At 42.3% G+C, this 21,850-nt stretch overlaps 1 protein-coding gene across 4 annotated transcripts in view; it reads left to right on the forward strand.

Annotated features, from left to right (window-relative positions):
* The window catches only part of BLTP3A (bridge-like lipid transfer protein family member 3A), an 86,527-nt gene that overhangs the window by 43,820 nt on the left and 20,857 nt on the right, over positions 1–21,850 (forward strand). For 2 of the 4 annotated variants that reach the window (XR_010157688.1, XM_518418.8), the window contains exons 7-10: positions 197–367; positions 1,059–1,251; positions 20,811–20,897; positions 21,433–21,603. Coding sequence is in view for 2 of the 4 variants with exons in the window: in XM_518418.8 (XP_518418.3) it covers positions 197–367; positions 1,059–1,251; positions 20,811–20,897; positions 21,433–21,603 (622 nt within the window). In the remaining 2 variants the exon portion in view is untranslated. The remainder of the gene's footprint in view (positions 1–196; positions 368–1,058; positions 1,252–20,810; positions 20,898–21,432; positions 21,604–21,850) is intronic. The other 2 variants (XR_010157689.1, XM_016955280.4) reach the window with 1 other exon arrangement.

Genomic DNA, 21,850 nt, shown 5'->3' on the forward strand with positions numbered 1-21,850 from the left:
CTGGCAGTTGACTATTGCTTTTTTTTTTAATTAAGGAAACTTTAGTAGTTTTATAAGAAATTGTCTCTCCAAAGTGCTTGATACTTTCACATATTGGAGATTGAAAAGCCGCTTCTGAAACTGATTGGGCAACAGTCACTTTGAAAGTTGGAATGATACGAGGTGATAAACCCCATGTTGTCTGTGGCTTCCTCAGACCAAAGATTGCAATGTGATATCCTCCAAGCTGATGTTCCTGTTGGATGACCTGCTCTGGGTGCTGACTGACTCACAGCTCAAGGCTATGATGAAGTATGCAGAGTCACTGAGTGAAGCCATGGAGAAGTCAGCCCATCAAAGAAAGAGCCTGGCCCCTGAACCTGTGCAGGTTAGAGATAAAACAGACACCCTTAGTGGGGCTAGGGACTCAGTAGGCCAGACCTAACTCATACTAATGTAGGTGGAATCTAGACTTTATTTGGGAAATTTGTCATTTACTTCTGGGTATTCATAGGCTTTGCCTGCACCTCTGATTTTTTATTTATTCTGTTCATTGGGTACCTCCAGTGTATTAAGTATACAGTGCTGGCCACTGGAGAAGAAAAATGGAATACACCTCTTGTTCCTGTCCTTGGGGCTCTCACTGTCTTGAAAGATGGACCATAAATGAGTTATTACAGTATGGTGTGATAAATGCTGTAATAGAATAAACAATATGCCATGAGAGCACAAAGAAGAGGCATCTCACTACATAGGCTGAAAGAGAGCATTTAGGGAAGACATCCTAGAGGAAATGTTTTAGCATCAGTCCACTAAGACCTGGTGGGCGAGAGCTGGGAGGGCAATTCAGAACTATGAACTGTATTCCAACAGTTATTAGACTAATTATAATTAGGCTTTTGGAGTTTGGGTTATATAATTGAAACGGACCTAAGTGAGCTACTAGGCCAACAGTTGTGAGAGGGAAGGAACATCTTGCTAAACTGTGGTTTTCTCCAGGCTGGACCAAAGCTTAAAGAAAGCCTACAAAGGATCTTTTCAGAGTCTGGACTTCCTGTTTCTCTCTCTGTCACATGTAGATCACTCCACCAGCTCCCAATGCCCAGCAGTCCTGGGCCCAGGCATTTGGTGGCAGCCAGGGCAACAGCAACAGCAGCAGCAGCCGCCTCAGCCAGTACTTTGAGAAATTTGATGTGAAAGAGTCCTCCTACCATCTGCTCATCTCCCGCCTGGACCTGCACATTTGTGATGATAGCCAGTCCCGAGAGCCAGGTACCCCATGAGGCCTGAGCCTGGGCTGGGTGGTCCACGTCACTGTCTAGCTCTGGGCAGAGCCTGGGGATGAAGGCTCTTTTCAGAAGACATTGTGGAGTACTTTGGTTGGCTTCCCTTAATCACAGGCATTCCTTGGGCCTCAGCCCTCCTGTGGTAGCCCTGTTGTTTGAGGCAGTGCTGTTCAGCCTTTAGGGTACAGTAGAACCACATGTCATACTTAATAAAATACAGATGTTGGGCCTCTCCCCAAACACCTCTAAATTAGAGTCTTCAGTGGTAGAGTTCAAGCAGTGTAAACTTTTTTTTCCCCTCACCAAAGTTCCTTAGGCAATCCTGATGCTTATCAGAGGTTGAAAACGACTAGGGTGAGATTTTAGGAAAGTAAATTCAACTATAGAAAACCTCAGAATTTTTAGATTTGGGTCAGTTTAAATATTTATTGTGTGTAAATGTTCTCTTCCCAAGCAAGGTTATGTTGTAATCTCGACATACTTAGAACAACTGCCATTATATATGTGTTTGTATTTATTCAGAATGAAAAAAACTAATTGACTCATTGCTTTCCTTTATGAGCCCTGGGGAGACCACTTAACCTTCTGCTTAACCTGTTTGAGTTTCCACATTTGTGAAATTGAGTTCTCACTCATTACCCCAAAAGTTGTTGTCAGGCTCAAATGAGCCAATAGGCTGAATTTGGAGGACCTCTTGATTATAGGCTAATATTAAGTTTTATTACCCTGCTGCTTGTTTCTTCAAAACTATCTTTGTGTTTCCTTTAAATTCTCCATTGTCATCAGTTCTTGGTTTTTGATGCTTATATATGGTATTAAATAGACTTTTCTCTTGCTGGCTTATCTTCTCTAAAGGCTTTGTTTACCTTATAATAAGATCTAGATTCACTGGCCAGGCACAGTGGCTCATGACTGTAATCTCAATACTTTGGGAGGCTGAGGTGAGAGGATTGCTTGAGCTTAGGAGTTTGAGACCAGCCTGGGCAACATGGCGAAACCCGTCTCTACAAAAAATTTGAAAATTAGCCAGAGATCAGCTGCAGTGGGCTCACGCCTATAGTCCTATCACTTTGGGAGGCTGAGGTGGGAGGATTGCTTAAGCCCGGGAGTTTGAGACCAGCCTGGGCAATATAGTGAGACTCCATCTCTTAAAAAAAATTAGCCAGGTGTGGTGGTGTGTCCCTGTAGTTCTAGCTACTCAGGAGGCTAAGGTGGGAGAATTGCTTGAGCCCAGGAGCTCAAGGTTGCAGTGAGCCATGATTTGTGCCACTACACTCCAGCCTGGGTGACACAGTGAGACCCTGTTTCAAAAAAAAAATAATCTTGAAGTGATTTCAACCCTCCTCTACTCTCATTCTGAAAGGAAAGAAAGGAGCAATGACAGTGCAAAGATTGTTTTTGCCACCACAGGAAATAATTTGCCACTCACTCATTTTGGAAGTTTGTTACTAAAACAAGTATTATTTTGTTTAGTTATTTCTTCCAAGTGTTACTTAAAGGCTTTGGGTATTTTTTGGTTTGATTGTTTGTTTAGATTTTGTTTTTAATCCTTTCAGAATTCCTAATTAAGAGTACACAATTCAGAGTTTCATCCTGTCGCTTGATAAGGGATGTTTAGTACTATTCTCTTCAAGTGCCAGAGTTCTGTAATCCATACTAAGATGTGAATGACTGTAGCTTCACCATTCATTTATTAAACTATATTGATCTTTTTGGTGGAATTTAATGAAGTTTTAGATGAGACATTTTATTTTATTTTTACAATGCAATTATTTATCTTACAAGCAGATTCTGTACATCAGGGAGGCATCTTGAAGTACAATACACCAGGCTTTCATTTCTTCTTACATTATGATTGTGAGTTTCCATATAAGTTGGTACTTACATGGAAAGGGAACACAAAATCCATTTTTATATACATAAAACAAGCACCCAAAGAGACTTGACCCCAAAATGTCTTGTTTCACTTGAAAAGAACATGAATGAGATGAAAGATGAACCAGATTACTTGGTGACACACAGAAGGCAAACAAGTAGCTCAGGAAATCAAATCCTGTTTCAAGCTTGGCACATTAAGGGTAAGAAAGGTAGTGAAAGAAGGGTTTGAAAATATCATCTCAAGCCACAAAAAATGCTGGCAGAAGACAGTCTCCAAACCAATAAGATAGAATGGTTAGAAGAAGTCAAGTTAGAGTTACTGTGTGGCTACCTTATATCCAGACCTCTAATAGACTGAGTGGAATTGTCACTTCTTTTCCCTCAGTTATCCCAAGTGTTAGTAAACTTCAAGGAGGCTGGGCACGATGACTTACACCTGCAATCTCAGAACTTTGGAAGGCCAAGATGGGCAGATTCCTTGAGCCCAGGTGTTCAAGACCAGCCTTTGCAACATCGCAAAACCTCATCCCTAAAAAACCACAAAAATCAGCTGGGCGTGGTGGCACACACCCGTAGTCCCAGCCACTCAGACTGAAGCAGGAGGATCGCTTGAACCCGGGAGGCAGAGGTTGCTCTGAGCCAAGATTGTGCCACTGCACTCCAGCATGGGTGACAGAGCGAGACCCAATCTCCAAAAAAATCAAAACCAAGCAAAAAACTTCAAGGAAGGCCGGGCATGGTGGCTCATGCCTATAATCCCAGCACTTTGGGAGGCCAAGGCGGGTGGATCACCTGAGGTCAGGAGTTTGAGACCAGCCTGACCAACATGGAGAAACCCCATCTCTACTAAAAACACAAAATTAGCTGGGTATGGTGGCACATGCCTGTAATCCCAGCTACTTGGGAGGCTGAAGCAGGAGAATTGCTTGAACCCGGGAGGCGGAGGTTGCAGTGAGCCGAGATGGCGCCATTGCACTCCAGCCTGGGCAACAAGAGCAAAACTCCATCTAGATAGACATTTTAAAATACGGGAATAATTCTCAGCCTACCATACCCAGGTGTGGTATAGGGGCAGAGATCAGGGAGAGTTCTTGTAACTCTTTCTCTGGGATTTGGGGAGAAAGGGGAAGGGAGAACTAGGTAATACAGAAAGGGCTTTAAGATTTTCTGGAGTTGTTCTGTCCAATATAGTAGCCACTAACCACGTGTGACTACTGGACACTTGAAATGTGGCTGATTCAAATTGAGATGTTCTGTAAATGTAAAATACACATTGGATTTCAAAGATATGTGTCAGGTCCATGACTATGCCAAATGTCATGCCCAGGGTTAGGTTCCAGCCCATGCTGAGGTCGAGGGGAGTGGGTGGATGGGCAGATAGCCGAAAGAACACTCGGTCGGTGGGGTGGGGCACTGCCAGGGGGTAGGCAGGTGAAATGTACTTTTATTTAGCAGCTCTCTCATCAACAGCTCTCTCGCACTGGCCCGGCTGCTTGTCCGGGTGCGCGCATGCATAAAGCTGCGCGGGTGGCTCTCCCTTACTTTCAGAGTCAGCAGCTTAACTCTTTCCCTCTGGGCACAACCCAGTTCCTGGCTCTCCCTTGCCTGTCTGCCAGACGGCCAGTCTCCCTTACAGGGGTCAATAGCTTCACTCTCTCTGGGCGCCAGCGCCTGTACAAGAGCTGTGCCATGCAGTGCTGTGCCGTGCCGTCCAAGCTGAGCCCCAAGAGCATAGCATCAGCAGGGCAGTTACACCTTTTACAGACAATAGTGGTACAGGGCCAAGGGATGACCTTCCTATGTTATGGCTACATGGCTGTGATAACAGGTGGAGTTATATGCCTGTGCTCTAAACTTGCTGAGTCATGCAGGCCTGGACATCTGCCTAGGCATATTCCTTGACCAAAGCACATCCATGTACTTTACAATATGGTACCAAAAAAAGAGTGTAAACCACCTCAATAATTATTTTCATGTTGATTCCATGTGGAAATAACATTTGGGTATATTGGTTTAAATACATATTATTGGCCAGGCGTGGTGGCTCACGTGTGTAATCCCAGCAGTTTGGGATGCCAAAGGCGGGTGGGTCACCTGAGGTCAGGAGTTTGAGACCAGCCTGGCCAACATGGTGAAACCCCGTCTCTACTTAAAAAAAAAAAAAAAAAAGAAAAAAATACAAAAATTAGCTGGGCGTGGTGGCAGGCACCTGTAATCCCAGCTACATGGGAGGCTGAGGCAGGAGAATTGCTTGAACCCAGGAGGTGGAGGTTGCAGTGAGCCAAGATTGCACCATCGCACTCCAGCCTGGGGGACAAGAGCGAGACTTTGTCTCAAAAAATAAATAAATAAATAAAAAGAAATACATATTATTACAATTAATTTCACTTTTTATTTTTACTTTCTTGAGACAGAGTCTCGCTCTGTCGCCCAGGCTGGAGTGCAGTGGCACAATCTTGGCTCACTGCAAGCTCTGCCTCCCGGGTTCACGCCATTCTCCTGCCTCAGCCTCCCGAGTAGCTGGGACTACAGGCGCCCGCCACCACGCCCGGCTAATTTTTTTGTATTTTTAGTAGAGATGCAGTTTCACCGTATGAACCAGGATGCTCTCGATTCCCTGACCTTGTGATCCGCCTTGGCTTCCCAAAGTGCTGGGATTATAGGCGTGAGCCACCGCGCCAGGCTAATTTCACTTTTTAAATACTGCTTTCATATAGCTATTAGAAAATTTAAAATTTCTTGTGTAATTATATTGTTGTTGTCGTTGTTGCTTTTGTTTTGTTTTGTTTTGTTTTACAGTAGAGGCTTACTACATTCCCCAGGCTGGTCTCTTTAACTCCTGGGCGCAAATAATCTTCTCGCCTAAGCCGCCTGGGTAGCTGGGACTATAGGCACATGCCACCAAGTCCAGCTCACATTATTTTTATTTTAATTTTATTATTTTTTTTGATTCTCACACCTCAGCCTCCCGAGTAGTTGGGATTACAGGCGCCCACCACCACGCCTGGTTGATTTTTTTGCATTTTCAGTAGCAATGGGGTTTCACTATGTTGGCCAGGCTGGTCTTGAACTCCTGACCTCAAGTGATCCGCCCACTTCAGCCTCCCAAAGTGTTGGGATTACAGGCGTGAGCCACTGTGCCCAGCCCCAGTCTATATTTCTATTAGATATCATTACTTTAGAATTATCTGTCCAATATGGTATTAAATTGCCACATGCAGCTATTTAAATTAAAATGAAAATTACGATTAAAAGTTCATTTTCATTTTAATTAAAATTAAAATTAGTTCTTTATTTGCTGTAGCCACATTTCAGTTGCTCAGTATAGTCTATAAGCCATAGAACACTTCCATCATCACAGAAAGTTCTTTGGACAGTGCTGCTCTAGAGACCACTTGAAGGCCACACCTGGATGTTGGAACTGCTGACTAACATGCTCACCTATCCCTGGGTATTAGAGGTGAAATGATCGGAAACTGGATGGTTCATTGGGGTCAGCACTGTCTTGAGGTGGGACAGCATTGTCTTGTAAAATCAAACTGGATGGCAAAGATAGAAATAAGGCTTTCCCCAGAAAATAAAAAAAGAAAAAAATCAAACTGGAGCTCACATTTCAGGCTTCTGAGAGAAGATTGGTGATTGATGGGGAAGAGAGTACCACCTACTTTTTAACTGTTTTCTCTTAGGGTAAAGCCTGTTAGCCAAAAACCTTCCTTATTTCTCTTTTTTAAGGGCAGGCTATTCTCTTCCCACTAGTTCACTAGAGAATTTTAGTCATTTATATACACTATTTACCATTTATATCTCATATATGATTATGTGTTTACAATTAGATATGTTGATAATTGTTAATTATATTTGATTCCAATTCTACACCCTACTATAATAAGCTCATTACATGTAGTTTATTGTTCTTTTAGCTCTAAGCAACTCCAGCAGAGGAAGCATTGTTGTGGAACCTTCTTCCTCCAGTAGCCTAGGTCATGCATTCTCAGCTGAGATAATATCACCCCAAACAGGTGAAAATTGGCTCTTTTCTTTTAAGTTGTATTGAGATACAATCTCACAACATACAATTCATCCATTTACAATATATAACTCAGTGTTTTTTGGTATATTCATAGGGTTGTATAACGATCTCAATAATCTAATTTCAGAACATTTTTGTTTCCCCTAAAAGAAACCCTGTATCCATTTGCTGTCACTCCCCATTTTGAATCCCTAAGCAACCACTAATCTATTTTTGATATTTGCCTATTCTGGAAATTAAAAATTGGTTTCAGGGGTGCAGTGGGGATCTTAGATATAACAATCATCTGTGGCCCTCTAAAGCTTAACCCAGCCAGGCACGGTGGCTCACACCTGTAATCCCAGCACTTTGGGAGGCCGAGATGGAAGATTGCTTGAGCTCAGGAGTTCTATTTTTTTTTTAATTAAAAAGTAAAAATAAAGTTTAACCTGACTGACAAAATTTTATTCCTTAGTACTTAGTTTATCTCATTGAGCAGCACTGACAGTGAGTTCATGGAAGATACACAAAATGTGTGGAAGATCAGTGTTACAAACTATGACAAGTAGATGGCTGTGGTTAGAGGACTTTCTCTCAATCAGTTGCTCCATCTCAGAGTTATATGGTGAGAGGTGGCTTGCAACTGCCTGTTGCCTGCCATTGGCTGCTTTGCTAGTGTTACTTATGTTTGATTCTCAGTACTTTTGTGATTTGAACTTTGAGTATTAAATGAAAATAGTTTATTTTAAAATTTTATTTATTTATTTTTTTGAAACAGGGTCTTGTTCTGTCGCCCAGTCTGGAGTGTCATGGCATGATCATAGTTCACTGAAGCCTCAACTTCCCAGACTCAAACGATCCTCCCACCTCAGCCTCCCAAGTAGCTGGGACTACAGGCATGTGTCACCACACCTGGCTAATTTCTGTATTTGTTGTAGAGATGAGGTCTCGCTATGTTACCAGGGCTGGTCTTGAACTCCTGAGCTCAAGCAATCCTTCTGCCTTGGCCTCCCAAAATGTTGGGATTATGGGTGTGAATCACTGTGCCTGGCCTATGTTACTTTTATTTTTTTTTTGCCCACATATCTATATACAATTCAGAAAATAGTTTATGTTTTATTATTTAATTCTGTAAAAGTTATTCAATTCATCATTAAGTTAATCAAGTGCTGAAAAAATGTTGACACTACTGAATGAGTAATAGTTTAAAAGTTATTTTCTTTTTTCTTTTTAATTTTTATGGGTGATAGGTTATATGTTTATGGGATACATGAGATATTTTCATGCAGGCATACGATACATAATAATCACATCAGGGTAAATCGGTTATCTATCACCTCAAGCATTTATCATTTATTTGTGTTACAAACATTCTAATTTTACTCTTTTAGTTATTTTTAAATGTACAATAAATTATTGTTGACTTAGGTTGCTTCCAAATCTTGGCTATTATGAATAGTGCTGCAGTAAACATGAGAGTGCAGATATCTCCTGGGCATACTGATTTCATTTCCTTTGGATAAATATCCAGTAGTGGGATTGCCTGATCATATGGTAGTTCTATCTTTAGTTTTTTGAGGAACTTCCATACTGTTCTCCATAGTAGTTATACTAATTTACATTCCCACCAACAGTGTCCAGGGGTTCCCTTTTCTCTGCATCTTTGCCACCATTCATTTTTGCCTGTCTTTTGGATAAAAGCCATTTTTACTGGGGTAAGATGACATCTCATTGTAGTTTTATTTTGTTTTTGTTTTTGTTTTTGTTTTGAGATGGAGTCTCACTCCATTGCCCAGGCTGGAGTGCAGTGGTGTGATCTCTGCTTACTGCAAGCTCCGCCTCCCAGGTTCACGCCATTCTCCTGCCTCAGCCTCCTGAGTAGCTGGGACTACAGGCGCCTGCCACCACGCCCGGCTAATTTTTTTTGTATTTTTAGTAGAGACGGGGTTTCACCATGTTAGTCAGGATGGTCTCAATATCCTGACCTTGTGATCCACCCACCTTGGCCTCCCAAAGTGCTGGGATTACAGGCGTGAGCCACCACACCCGGCCTGGTTTGTTTTTGAGACAGAGTCTTGCTGTGTTGCCCAGGCTGGAGTCAGTGGCAAGATGTCAGCTTACTGCAACCTCTGCCTCTGGGGTTCAAGCAATTCTCATGCCTCACCCTCCCGAGTAGTTGGGATTACAGGCACTCGTGACCATGACAGACTAATTTTTGTATTTTTAGTAAAGACAGGATTTCACCGTGATGGCTAGGCTGGTCTTGAACTCCTGGTTTCAAGTGATCTGCCCGCCTCAGCTTCCCAAAGTGCTAGGATTACAGGCATGAGCCACTGTACCCAGCCTCATTGTAGTTTTGATTTTCATTTCTCTAATGATCCATGATATTGAGCACTTTTTCATATGCCTGTTTGCCATTTGTATGTCTTCTTTTTTTTTTTTTTTTTTTTTTTTTGAGACGGAGTCTCGCTCTGTCGCCCAGGCTGGAGTGCAGTGGCGCGATCTCGGCTCACTGCAAGCTCTGCCTCCCGGGTTCACGCCATTCTCCTGCCTCAGCCTCCCGAGTAGCTGGGACTACAGGCGCCCGCTACCACGCCCGGCTAATTTTTTGTATTTTTAGTAGAGACGGGGTTTCACCGTGTTAGCCAGGATGGTCTCGATCTCCTGACCTCGTGATCCGCCCGCCTCGGCCTCCCAAAGTGCTGGGATTACAGGCGTGAGCCACCGCGCCCGGCCCTGTATGTCTTCTTTTGATACATGTCTATTCAGGTCTTTTGCCCATTTTTAATTGGATTATTAGATTTTTTTTCCTGTTAAATTCCTTATTTATTCTAGTTATTAATCCCTTGCCAGATGAATAGTTTGCAAATGTTTTCTCCCATTCTGTGGGTTGTCTCTTCACTTTGTTGATTGCTTCTTTTTCTGTGCAGAGGCTTTTTAACTTAATGTCATCCCATTTGTCCATTTTTGCCATGGTTGCTTGTACCTTGGGAGCATTACTCAAGAAATCTTTGCCCAGACCAATGTTGTGGAGAGCTTCCCCAGTGTTTTCTTGTAGTAGTTTCATAGTTTGAGGTCTTAGACTTAAGTCTTTAATCCATTTTGATTTGATTTTCATATATGGCAAGAGATAGGGGTCTAGTTTCATTCTTCTACATATGGATATCCAGTTTTCCTAGAACCATTTATTGAAAAGACCATCCTTTCCCCAATGTATGTTCTAAGTACCTTTGTCAGTAATGAGTTCACTGTAGATATAGATGTATGGATTTGTTTCTGAGTTCTTTATTTTGTTCCATTGGTCTATATGTCTGTTTTTATGCCATGCTGTTTTGGTTATAGCACCGTAGTATAATTTGAAGTCAGGTAACGTGATTCCTCCAGTTTTGTTCTCTTTGCTCAGCTGGCTTGGCTATTCTGTTTTTTTTGTTTGTTTGTTTGTTTGTTTTTTGTGGTTCCATGTACATTTTAGGATTATTTTTCCCATTTCTGCAAAGAATATCATTGGTATCTATTTTTGTTTTGAGACAGGGTCTTGCTCTGTTGCCCAGGCTGAATTGCAGTGGTACAATCATGGCTCACTGCAGCCTCAACCTCCTGGGCTCAAGTGATCCTTCCACTTCAGCCTCCTGAATAGCTGGGACTATAAGTGCACACCACCATGCCTGGCTAATTTTTAAATTATTATTATTATTATTTTTTGAGACGGAGTCTTGCTCTGTCACCCAGGCTGGAGTGCAGTGGTACAATCTTGGCTCACTGCAAGCTCCGCCTCCCAGGTTCACACCATTCTCCTGCCTCAGCCTCCTGAGTAGCTGGGACTACAGGCGCCCACCACCACGCCTGGCTAATTTTTTGTATTTTTTAGTAGAGACGGGGTTTCAGCGTGTTAGCCAGGATGGTCTTGATCTCCTGACTTTGTGATCCACCTGCCTCAGCCTCCCAAAGTGCTGGGATTACAGGCGTGAGTCACCGCGCCCGGCCTAATTTTTAAATTTTTTATAGAAATGAAGTCTCCCTATGTCACCCAGTCTGGAGTCGTTGGTATTTTGATAGGGATTGCATTGAATCTGTAGGTTGCTGGGGTGGTATAGGCAATACTGATTCTCTAATCCATGAACATGGAATATCTTTCCATTTTTTTGTGTCCACTTTAATTTCTTTTCCCTCCCCTCCCCTCCCCTCCCTTTCCCTTCTCTTCCCTCCTTCCTTCTTTCCTTGCTTCCATTTTTTTTGAGACAGAGCCTTGCTCTGTCACCCAGGCTGGAGTACTGTGGCGCAATCTCAGCTCACTGCATTCTCCACTTCCCAGGTTCAAGCGATTCTCCTGCCTCAGCCTCTGGAGTAGCCGAGAATACAGGCACCCACCACCACGCCTAGCTAATTTTTGTATTTTTAGTAGGGATGGGGTTTCACCATGTTGGCCAGGCTGGTCTCCAATTCTTGACCTCAAGTGATCCACCTGCCTTGGCCTCCCAAAGTACTGAGATTACAGACATGAGCCCAGCCCTCCTCAGTTTCTTGTGTCAGTGTTTTATAGTTTTTGTTATAGAGATCTTTCACTTCTCTGGTTAAGTTTATTCCTATAAACTTAGGAATTGTAAATGGGGTTACTCTCTTGATTTCTTTTTCAGATTGTTTGCTGTTGGCATATTGAAATGCTACTGATTTTTATGTATTGATTTTATATCCTGCAGCTTTACTGAATTTGTTTATTGGTTCTAATAGTTTTTTGGTGGAGTCTTCAGATTTTTTCAAATATAAGAGATCGTATCATCTGCAAACAAGGATAATTTGACTTCTTCCTTTCCAATTTGGATACTCTTTATTCTTTCTGTTGTCTGATTGTTCTAGCTAGGACTTCTGGTACTATGTTGAATAACAGTGGTGAAAGTGGGCATCCTTATCGTGTTCCAAATATTACAGGAAAGGCTTTCAGTTTTCCCGCATTGAGTATGATAATAGGTACAGGTCTGTTGTATATACATTTTGTTATGTTGAGTTATGTTCCTTCCATACAGTTTTTTGAAGGTTTTTGTCATGAGGGATGTTGAATTTTATCAAGTGCTTTTTCAGTATCAGGTAAAATGATCATATATTTTTGTTCTTCATTCTGTGATATGTTGTATCTTATAGATTGATTTGCATATTTGGATCATTCTTGAATCCCTGGGATAAATCCCTGTTGGTCAGGATATATGGTCTCTTTAATGTGTGGTTGAATTCCATTTGCTAGTATTTTTTTGAGGATTTTTGCATCAGTGTTCATCAGGAAGATCGGCCTGTAGTTTTCTGTTTTCTTTTTCTTTTTTTTTTTCCAAGAACACTTTCATGTAGGAAGTTTTCTTTTTGATGTGTCTTTGTCTGATTTTGTTATCAGGGCATACTGGCTTCATAGAATGATTCTGGAAGTATTCCTCCTCTATTTTTTGGAATAATTTGAATAGGATAGGTATTAGTTCTTCTTTAAATGTTCGGTAAAATTCAGCAGTGAAGCTATTGGGTCCTGGGCTTTTCTTTGCTGGGAGACTTTTTATTATACCTTTGATCTCATTACTTGTTATTATCTATTCAGGTTTTGGATTTCTTCATGGTTTGATCTTAGTAGGCTGTATATAGCTAAGCATTTATCCTTTTCTTCTTGGTTTTCCAATTTATTGCTCATGGTAGTCTCTACTGATTTTTTGAATTTCTGCAGTATTGGTTATAGTGTCTCCTTTTTTGTCTCTGATTTTATTTATTTGGGTCTTCTCTCTTTTTTCTTAGTCTGGGGAAAAGTTTGTCAATTTTGTTTATCTTTTCAAAAAAACTTTTCCTTTTGTTGATCTTTTCTATTGTTTTTGTTTCAATTTCATTTATTTCTGCTTGATCTTTAGTATTTATTATTATTTATTTTCTTCTATTAATTTTGGATTTGGTGTCCTTGCTTTTCTAGTTCTTTAAGATGTACCATGAGGTTATTTACTTGAAATTTTTCTACTTTTCTTTTTTTCCTTTCTTTTTTTTTTTTTTTTTTTTTTTTGAGATAGCCTCACTCTGTCACCCAGGCTGGATGCAGTGGCGTAATCTCGGCTCACTGCATCCTCTGCCTCCTGGGCTCAGATGATCCTCCAACCTCAGCCTCCCAAGTAGCTGAGACTACAGGCATGCACTACCATGCCAGGCTAATTTTTTTTTTTTTTTGTAGAGATGAGGTTTTGCCATGTTGCCCAGGCCTGTCTTGAACTCCTGGACTCAAGGGATCTGCCTGCCTTGGCCTCCCAAAATGCTAGGATTATAGGCTTGAGCCCGGGAGATAGAGGCTGCAGTGAGCTGTGATTGCACCAGTGCACTCCAGCCCAGGCAACAGAGCAAGACCCTGTCTCAAAAAAAAAAATAATAATAATAAATAAATCAATCAATCAGGGCCGGGTGCGGTCACTCATGGCTGTAATCCCAACACTTTGGGAGGCTGAGTGGGACAGATTACTTGAGGTCAGGAGTTCAAGACCAGCCTGGCTAACATGGCAAAATCCTGTTTCTACTAAAAATACAAAAATTAGCTTGGCATGGTGGCAGGCAGCTGTAATCCCAGCTACTTGGGAGGCTGAGGCAGGAGAATCACTTGAACCCGGGAGGTGGAGGTTGCAGTGAGCCAAGATTGCACCATTGCACTCCAGCCTGGGCGACAGAATGAGACTCGGTCTCAAAAAAAAAAAAAAAAAAAAAAACATAGCTATTCCGTCTCTTTTTTTAGCTTTAATTTGCATGGAATACCTTTTTCCATCCCTTTATTTTTCAGTCTATTTGTGTCTTTGTAGGTGAAGTGTGTTTCTTGTAGAGAACAGATCACTGGGTTTTGTTTTTTAATGCATTCAGCCATTCTGTGTCTTTTGATTGGAGTGTTTAGTCTATTTACATTCAACATTATTATTGATAAGTAAGGACTTGTTCCTGTCATTTAATTTGGTTTCTGGCCTTCTTTTCCTTCTGACTTTCTTTCCTGTCTTCCTTTCTGTGAAGGCGATTTCCTCTAGTGCTACATTTTAATTTCTTGCATTTTTTTTTTTTTTTTTTTGGTGCGTCTGTGGTAGATTTTTTCTTTTTCTTTTTCTTTTTCTTTTTAGAGACAAAGTCTTGCTCTGTCACCCAGGTTGGAGTGAAGTGGCGTGATCTCAGCTCATTGCAACCTCCGCCTTCTGGATTCAAGCAATTCTTATGCCTCAGCCTCCTGAGTAGCTGGGATTACAGGCATGCACCACTGCACCCGGCTAATTTTTGTATTTTCAGTAGAGACGGGGTTTCGCCATGTTGGCCAGGCTGGTCTCAAACTCCTGGCATCAAGTGATCCACCTGTCTTGGCCTGCCAAAGGACTACAGGCATGCACCACCACAACTGGCTGATTATAGGCGTGAGCCACTGTGCCCAGCCAGTTTTTTCTTTTATTTGAAATTACGATGAGGCTTACAAATAACATCTTATACCCCATTATTTTAAACTGATGACAACTTAACACTGATTACAAAAACAAACCAACTAACAAACAAGCAAAGAGGAAATTAACAAAAACTCTAATTTCATCTCCCTGGTTTTTAACTTTTTGTTGTTTTTCTATATATTTTATTATACCGTCTATGTCTTGAAAAGTTGTTGGAGTTATTTTTGATAGGCTCATCTTTTAGTCTTTCTATTCAAGATATGAGTAGTTCATACACCATAATCACAGGGTTATAATATTCTGTGTTTGTCTCTGTAATTATTATTTCCAGTGAGTTTTATGCCATCAGATGATTTCTTATTGCTCGTTAACGTCCTTTTCTTTCAGATTGAAGAACTCCCTTTAGCATTTCTTATAGGACACATCTGGTGTTGATGAAATCCAGTTTGTTTGCAAAAGTATTTCTCCTTTATGTTTGAAGCATATTTTCATGGATATACTATTCTAGGATAAAAGTTTTCTCCTGGTCCTGCGCGGTGGCTCATGCCTTTAATAATCCCAGCACTTTGGGAGGCTGAGGCAGGCGGATCACCTGAGTTTGGGAATTTGAGACCAGCCTGACTAACACGGAGAAACCCTGTCTCTACTAAAAGAAATACAAAATTAGCCGGGTGTGGTGGTGCATTCCTGTAATCCCAGCTACTCAGGAGGCTGAGGCAGGAGAATCGCTTGAACCTGGGAGGTGGAGGTTGTGGTGAGCCAAGATCGTGCCACTGCACTCCAACCTGGGCGACAAGAGCAAAACTCGGTCTCAAAAAAAAAAAAAGTTTTTTTCCTTCATCACTTTAAATATGTCATGCCTCTCTCTCCTAGCAGACTGAGAAGTCTGCTGCCAGACATATTGAAGCTCCTTTGAATGTTATTTATTTTCTCTTGCAGCTTTTAGGATCCTTTCTCTATCCTTGGCTTTTGGGAGTTTGTTTATTAAATGCCTTGAGATAGTCTTCTCTGGATTAAATTTGCTTGTATTCTATAATCTTCTTGTACTTGGATATTGGTATCTTCTCTAGGTTTGGAAAATTCTCTGTTATTATCCCTTTGAGTGAACTTTCTACCCCAATGTCTCCTTCTACCTCCTCCTTAAGGCCAATAATTCTTAGATTTGCCCTTTTGAGGCTATTTTCTGGATCTTGTAGGTATGCTTCATTCTTTTTTATTCTTTTTTCTTGTATCTCCCCTGATTATGCTTTTTCAAATAGCCTGTCTTCAAGCTCACCAATTCTTTCTCATACTGGATCAATTCTGCTTTTGAGACTCTGATGCATTCTTCAGTGTGTCAGCTGATTTTTTTCAGCTCCAGAATTTCTGCTTAATTTTTTTAAGAGATAGGTTCTCACTCTGTTGCCCAGGCTGGAGTACAGTGGCATAATCATAGCTCACTGCAGCCTCAAAGTCCTGGGCTCAAGTAATTATCTCACTTTGGCCTTCTGAGTGGCTAGGACTACAGGCATGCACCACCACAACTGGCTAATATTTTTATTTTTTTGTAAAGACGGGGTCTCACTGTGTTGTTCAGGGTGGTCTTGAACTTCTGACCTCCCATCTCACTTTGCTTTGGGAGCAAAGTGTTGGGATTATAGGCAAGAGCCACTGCGCCCAGCCTCTGCTTGATTTTTAGAAATTATTTTAATCTTTTTGTTAAAAGATTAGGATAGGATTCCTAATTTTTTCTCTGTGTTATCTTGAATTTCATTGAGCTCCCTCAAAACAGCTATTTTGAATTCTCTGTTACTCCAGGTTTGGTCACTGGGGCCTTATTTAGTTCATTTGGTGAGGTCATGTTTTCCTGGATGGTCTTGGTGCTGGTGGAGGTTCGTTGATGTCTGGGCATTAAAGAGTTAGGTATTTATCATAGTCTTCACAGTCTGGAATTGTGTTTACCCGTTCTTGTGAAGGCTTCCCAAGTATTCAAAAGGAATTGAGTGTTGTGATCTAAATTTTTGGCCACTGCAGCTGTATCTGCATCAAGGGACACCCCAAGCCCAGTAATGCTGTGACTCAGAGGTATTGCCTTGGTGGTCTTGGGTAAGATCAAGAATTCCCTGTATTACCAGGCAGAGCCTCTTGTTCTCTTACTGTCCCCCATATAGCAGTGTCTCTCCATGCTAAGCTGCCTGGAACGAGGGGAAGGGTGACACAAGCACACCGTGGCCACCAGCACTGGTATTGTTCTGGGTTAGATGTGAAGCCAGCACTATACTGGGTCTCTCCTAAGGCCCATGGTGACCACTGCCTGGCTGCTGCCGATATTCACTCAAGGTCTTCAGTCAGCAGGTGGCAAATCTAGCCAGGCATGTGTGCTTCCCTTTGGGGCGGTGAGCTTCCCCTAGCTCAGGGCGGGATCCAAGAATGCCATCCAGGAGCCATGGCCTGGAGTCGGGAACCTTAGGAATCTATGTAGTGCTCTATTCTACTATGGCTGAGCTGGCACCCAAGCCACAAGACAAAGTCCTTCCCACTCTTTCCCTTCCTTTCCTTATACAGAAGGAATTTCTCTCCAGGACCACCACTGCCCCAGGCCCACAGCAAGTACTGCCTGGCTACTGCCAATGTTTACTCAAGGCCCAAGAGCTCTTCAGTCAGCTTGTGGTGAATGCTCTCAGGTCTGGGTCTCTCCTTTCAAGGCAGTGGGCCCCTCTCTGGCCCAGGGCAGGTTCAGAGATGTCGTCTAAGAGCTAAAGCCTGGAATCGGGGACCCCAGGAGCCTGCTTTGTACCCTACCCCACTATGGCCAAGCTGGTACCCAGCTGCAAGACAAAGTCCCCTTTTCTCTTCTGTCTTCTTTCCTCAAGCAGGAGGAGTCTCTCCTTGTGGTCACCACCTGAAGCCAGCACAGCCCGGGGTCTCAACCAAGGCCCATGGCAAATACTGTCTAGGTGCTGCTCATGTTTATTCAAGGCCCAAGGGCCCTTTAGTCAGCAGGCGATGAATCCTTCCAGGACTGGGTCCTTCCCTTCAAGGCAGTGGGTTCCATTCTGACCCAGGATCTGTTGTATCTAGAAATGTCATGCGGGAGCTAGAGGCCTACTACAATGGGGGCCTCAAGACTCTGCCTGGTGCCCTGTTCTACCATAGTTGAGCTGGTATACAAATTGCAAGACAAAGTCCTCTGTATTCGCCCCTCTCCTCTCCTCTCCTCTCCTCAGGTGCAAGGAAGCAGTCTCTCCCAGAGCTGCAAACTGTGCTGCATGGGGTTGGGGGAGGGGTGATGCAAGCATTCCTTTGGCTATCCCAGTTGGCATCTCAGGTCACTTGCACCCCAAGTCCATTGGCTCTGATCCCAGCATAGCACCAGTAGTTGCTCAGGAATTAACAATCCTTGTGGCTTTTCAAATTTCTTAAGGATCCTAGAGCACTTTAGCATGCAGTGATGGGGCTAGCCAGAACTCAGGTAATAACCTCTAATAACCTCCGAATGGATGATTCCTCTCTTACTAGGGCTGGTCTAAATGCTCTGTGGGCACTGGCAGAATTCTGCCCTGTGTTGGCTTTCTGCTGTGACAGCACTGAGTTCCAATGCAAAGTCCCATAATTACTATGATGTCTCTCCCCCAAGCACACGGATTCTGTCTGTGCCATGAGGCCACTGCCAGGAGGCTGGGGGTGGGGTGGTGTCAGCAATTCAAAACTGTCTTTTCTACCTTCTTTGGTGCATCTTTACTTAATATGATGTTAAAACTGGGTACTGTGATCACTCATCTGATTTTTGGTTCTTATGAAGATGATTTCCTGTGTGGATAGTTGTTTTTCGTTTGTGTTTTGCAACAGGGTCTTGCTCCATTGCCAAGCAGGCTGGAGTGCAGTTATGTGATCACGGCTCACTGCGGCAAACTCTCAGGCTCAGGGGATCCTCCTGCCTCAGCCTCCTGACTGAGGCTAGGACTCCCGACTGGAACTACAGGCATGCGCCACCATACTCAGCTGTTTTTTTTTATTTTTTTGTGGCAGGGGGAGTGTTTTTGCCCTGTTGCCCAGGCCCACCTCAGCCTTCCAAAATGCTGAGATTACAGGAATGAGCCACCATGCCCAGCCTGGATAGTTGTTCAATTTGATGTTCTTGCTAGGGGAATAATCACTGGAGGGGGTGTGTTTGGCCATTTTGCTCTACCTTCTCCTCTAAAAATTCTTTTCTTTTCTTTTTTTTTTTTTGAGACAGTCTTGCTCTGTCACCTAGGCTGGAGTGCAATGGCGCCATCTCAGCTCACTGCAACCTCTGCCTCCCGGGTTCAAGGGATTCTCCTACCTCAGCCTCCTGAGTAGCTGGGATTACAGGCGTGTGCCACCACATCCAGCTAATTTTTGTATTTTTAGTAGAGACGAAGTTTCATCATGCTGGCCAGGCTGAGTCTCGAACTCCTGACCTCAAGTGAACCATCTGCCTCAGCCTCCCAAAGTGCTGGGATTACAGGCATGAGCCACGGTGCCTGGCCAGTTATTTTCTTATATCAAGCAAAAGTTAAAGGTTATGTTCACTACAAATAATTTTAAGAAATTAAAATTTTTGGCCAGGCACGGTGGCTTATCCCTGCACTTTGTAATCCCTGCACTTTGGGGGGCCGAGGTGGGTGGATCACGAGCTCAGGAGTTCGAGACTAGCCCGACCAACATGGTGAAACCCCGTCTCTACTAAAAACACAAAAATGAGCCGGACATGGTGGCGCATGCCTGTAATCCCAGCTACTCAGGAGGCTGAGGCAGGAGAATCACTTGAACCCAGGAAGCAGAGGTTGCAGTGAGCAGAGTTAGTGCCACCGCACTCCAGCCTGGGCAACAGAGTGAGACTCCGTCTCAAAAAAAAAAAAAAATTAAAAATTTTTAATTGTTTTTCATTTGTGGAAAAAAAATTGGAATATTTAAAATTTTGATTATATTGCTATTATATATTTATATAAGTTGATCATTTGCATATTTAATTTGAGACATAATATATACATAAATAAAACTAAAAGTTAGCAAATATAGTTGTGAAGTTAAATATTGATATATTTTTAAAATGTTAATTTAACTTTTAACTTAAAAATTATTTAGGGTTTCTTAACCCAGTAATGAATAAAAAGAGCATGCTTTATACATGTTCTTTTTAAAATGTTAACGCACGTATATACATATAGTACGTTAACATATATATTTGTGGTATTAAAATTTCATGGAGAGAGGGCAGTTAGGAAAAAAGTATCTTAAAAGCCTACTTGGGGTGATTATGAAGAGTTGAGAAACAGAAACATTGTGTAGGGGTCTCTCTTGGTAGGAGAATTTGGGATGGCAAAATGTCGATTGGATGGAAATGACCCTACTGGTTGAAGATATACCAGCTTACACCTAGAGGATTCCATGGTATTTCCCTTCACTCATTTCTGTGGTGTTGTCTCTTATATTTTTGAGCATCTACTACTTACAAGGCTCTATGCTAGATATACTAGTAGGAGACAGGCTGGAAGTTGAATAGGGTGACCCAGACAATACACACATGCAGAGGAAATACTTTCTACTTTTACAGTTCTTTAGTCTAATTGGAAAGAGATGATAGAAACATGGAAAGTTCATTCATTTAGTAAGAATTAAATGTAAATTCAAGGTAAACATAATGTAATATTTGGCTTATTGCTAAAAATTTCAGTTTACCTATAATATTCTATGTGTTTATTTTATAATGTCCTGTTTGTGTAGTGTTCTTAGCATTCTATGGTACTTTGTACATATAGTATATAATCATTGTCTAATATCACAGCTTTAGCTCTGAGGCCAGGATATGAAAGGAAATAATATAGGTTATTGTTTTGGGGGAATCTGGCTTCTGCCTCTTCGTGTGTTGTGTTGGGGGAAAATAATACTAGGATTGGGGAAACAGTCAAGGCTATAGAGTGTGTCTGGGAAACCTAGGACTGTAATTTCTGAATCCCGAGTTTGGCGGTCTCTTTTGCCTTTCTGGAAATCTGGCAACCATTTACAGAGACAATGGAATATACTTTCTTTTGGGTCTTTTAGAGCATGTCCATTGGCTATTGTAACTCAAAAGAGGGCCTCAGCCTTGCAAATCACCTCACATTGTGGCCTTTTGGCTGCACCGTGTTATCAGCTGGGCTTTGAAGCTGGTCGTTAAGAGGACTTCTGCATGCTTTAGGTGGTGTTTTGGCTTCTTTGTTCCTTCCACTGCCATTCACCTGTATTTTTATTTTATAGGTGTCTCTGCCAACAGACTCATGGGTGGTGCCATGCAGCTTACCTTCCGCAAGATGGCGTTTGACTATTACCCTTTCCATTGGGCAGGTTAGGAAAACTCTGAATGGGGCCAATTCTCGCATAGCCCAAAATATTGAGGGCAGATTCCTGGATTCATCCCTGACCGCTTAACAGGAGGTTGCCAGAGATTGCAGTGCATGCTCAGAGGGGTGTTGGAAATATCCCTCTTCAAGAGGACATCTGGAAACTTGCAGGTTCCACTATTGATGATTCTTTATCAGTAATGAGAGGAAGTGAGTAGGGGAGATATCTAGTGCCTGAGATATTGCTTTTGATTCTACTCTCAGCCCCTCACTTCCACTAGTGTTAGAGCCTCTCCAGTAGTCCATAGTCAAATATGGCAGCAGTCAACAGCTTGCCTTTAGGGAGCCTTTGAGAAAAATCACATATGGAACCCAGAAGAATGTGCAACCTATCATTGGATAATTTTTCCTTATCCTAGAGATTTCTGCACTGTGGGTGAGGAATCAGATTCTGAACTATGACTATACTGACAGAAAGGAAAAATTGGAACATTCATCATGATCTTGGGCTAAAATCTTTTCACTTCTTCGGTGCACAGGTGATAGCTGCAAACATTGGGTACACCACTGTGAGGCCATGGAGACCCGAGGCCAGTGGGCCCAGAAGCTGGTGATGGAATTTCAGAGCAAAATGGAGAAGTGGCATGAAGAGACGGGTCTGAAACCACCCTGGCACCTTGGAGTAGACTCTCCCTTTTGGAGAAAAGCAGGTGGGTTATGAGGAACTGGAAGACTCCAGTTGCTTAGCCTCTTGCCATTTATCTTTGAATAACAGTGGAGATAAAGCAAGAACTAGCTAATTATCCCAGCTGTATGTAATGGAGAGACATCAGTGACTTTTTTCTTTACAGAGACCTCTTTGACCCCAGGGATAGCCACAGTGTTGATGTCATGTCATCATCTCTATTCAGTAGACTGTTGCCTTGGTCTTAAGAATAATATCATTTTTGAGTTCAT

The sequence above is a fragment of the Pan troglodytes genome, chromosome 5 (genome assembly GCF_028858775.2).
Source record: "Pan troglodytes isolate AG18354 chromosome 5, NHGRI_mPanTro3-v2.0_pri, whole genome shotgun sequence".
NCBI classification, from domain to species: domain Eukaryota; kingdom Metazoa; phylum Chordata; class Mammalia; order Primates; family Hominidae; genus Pan; species Pan troglodytes.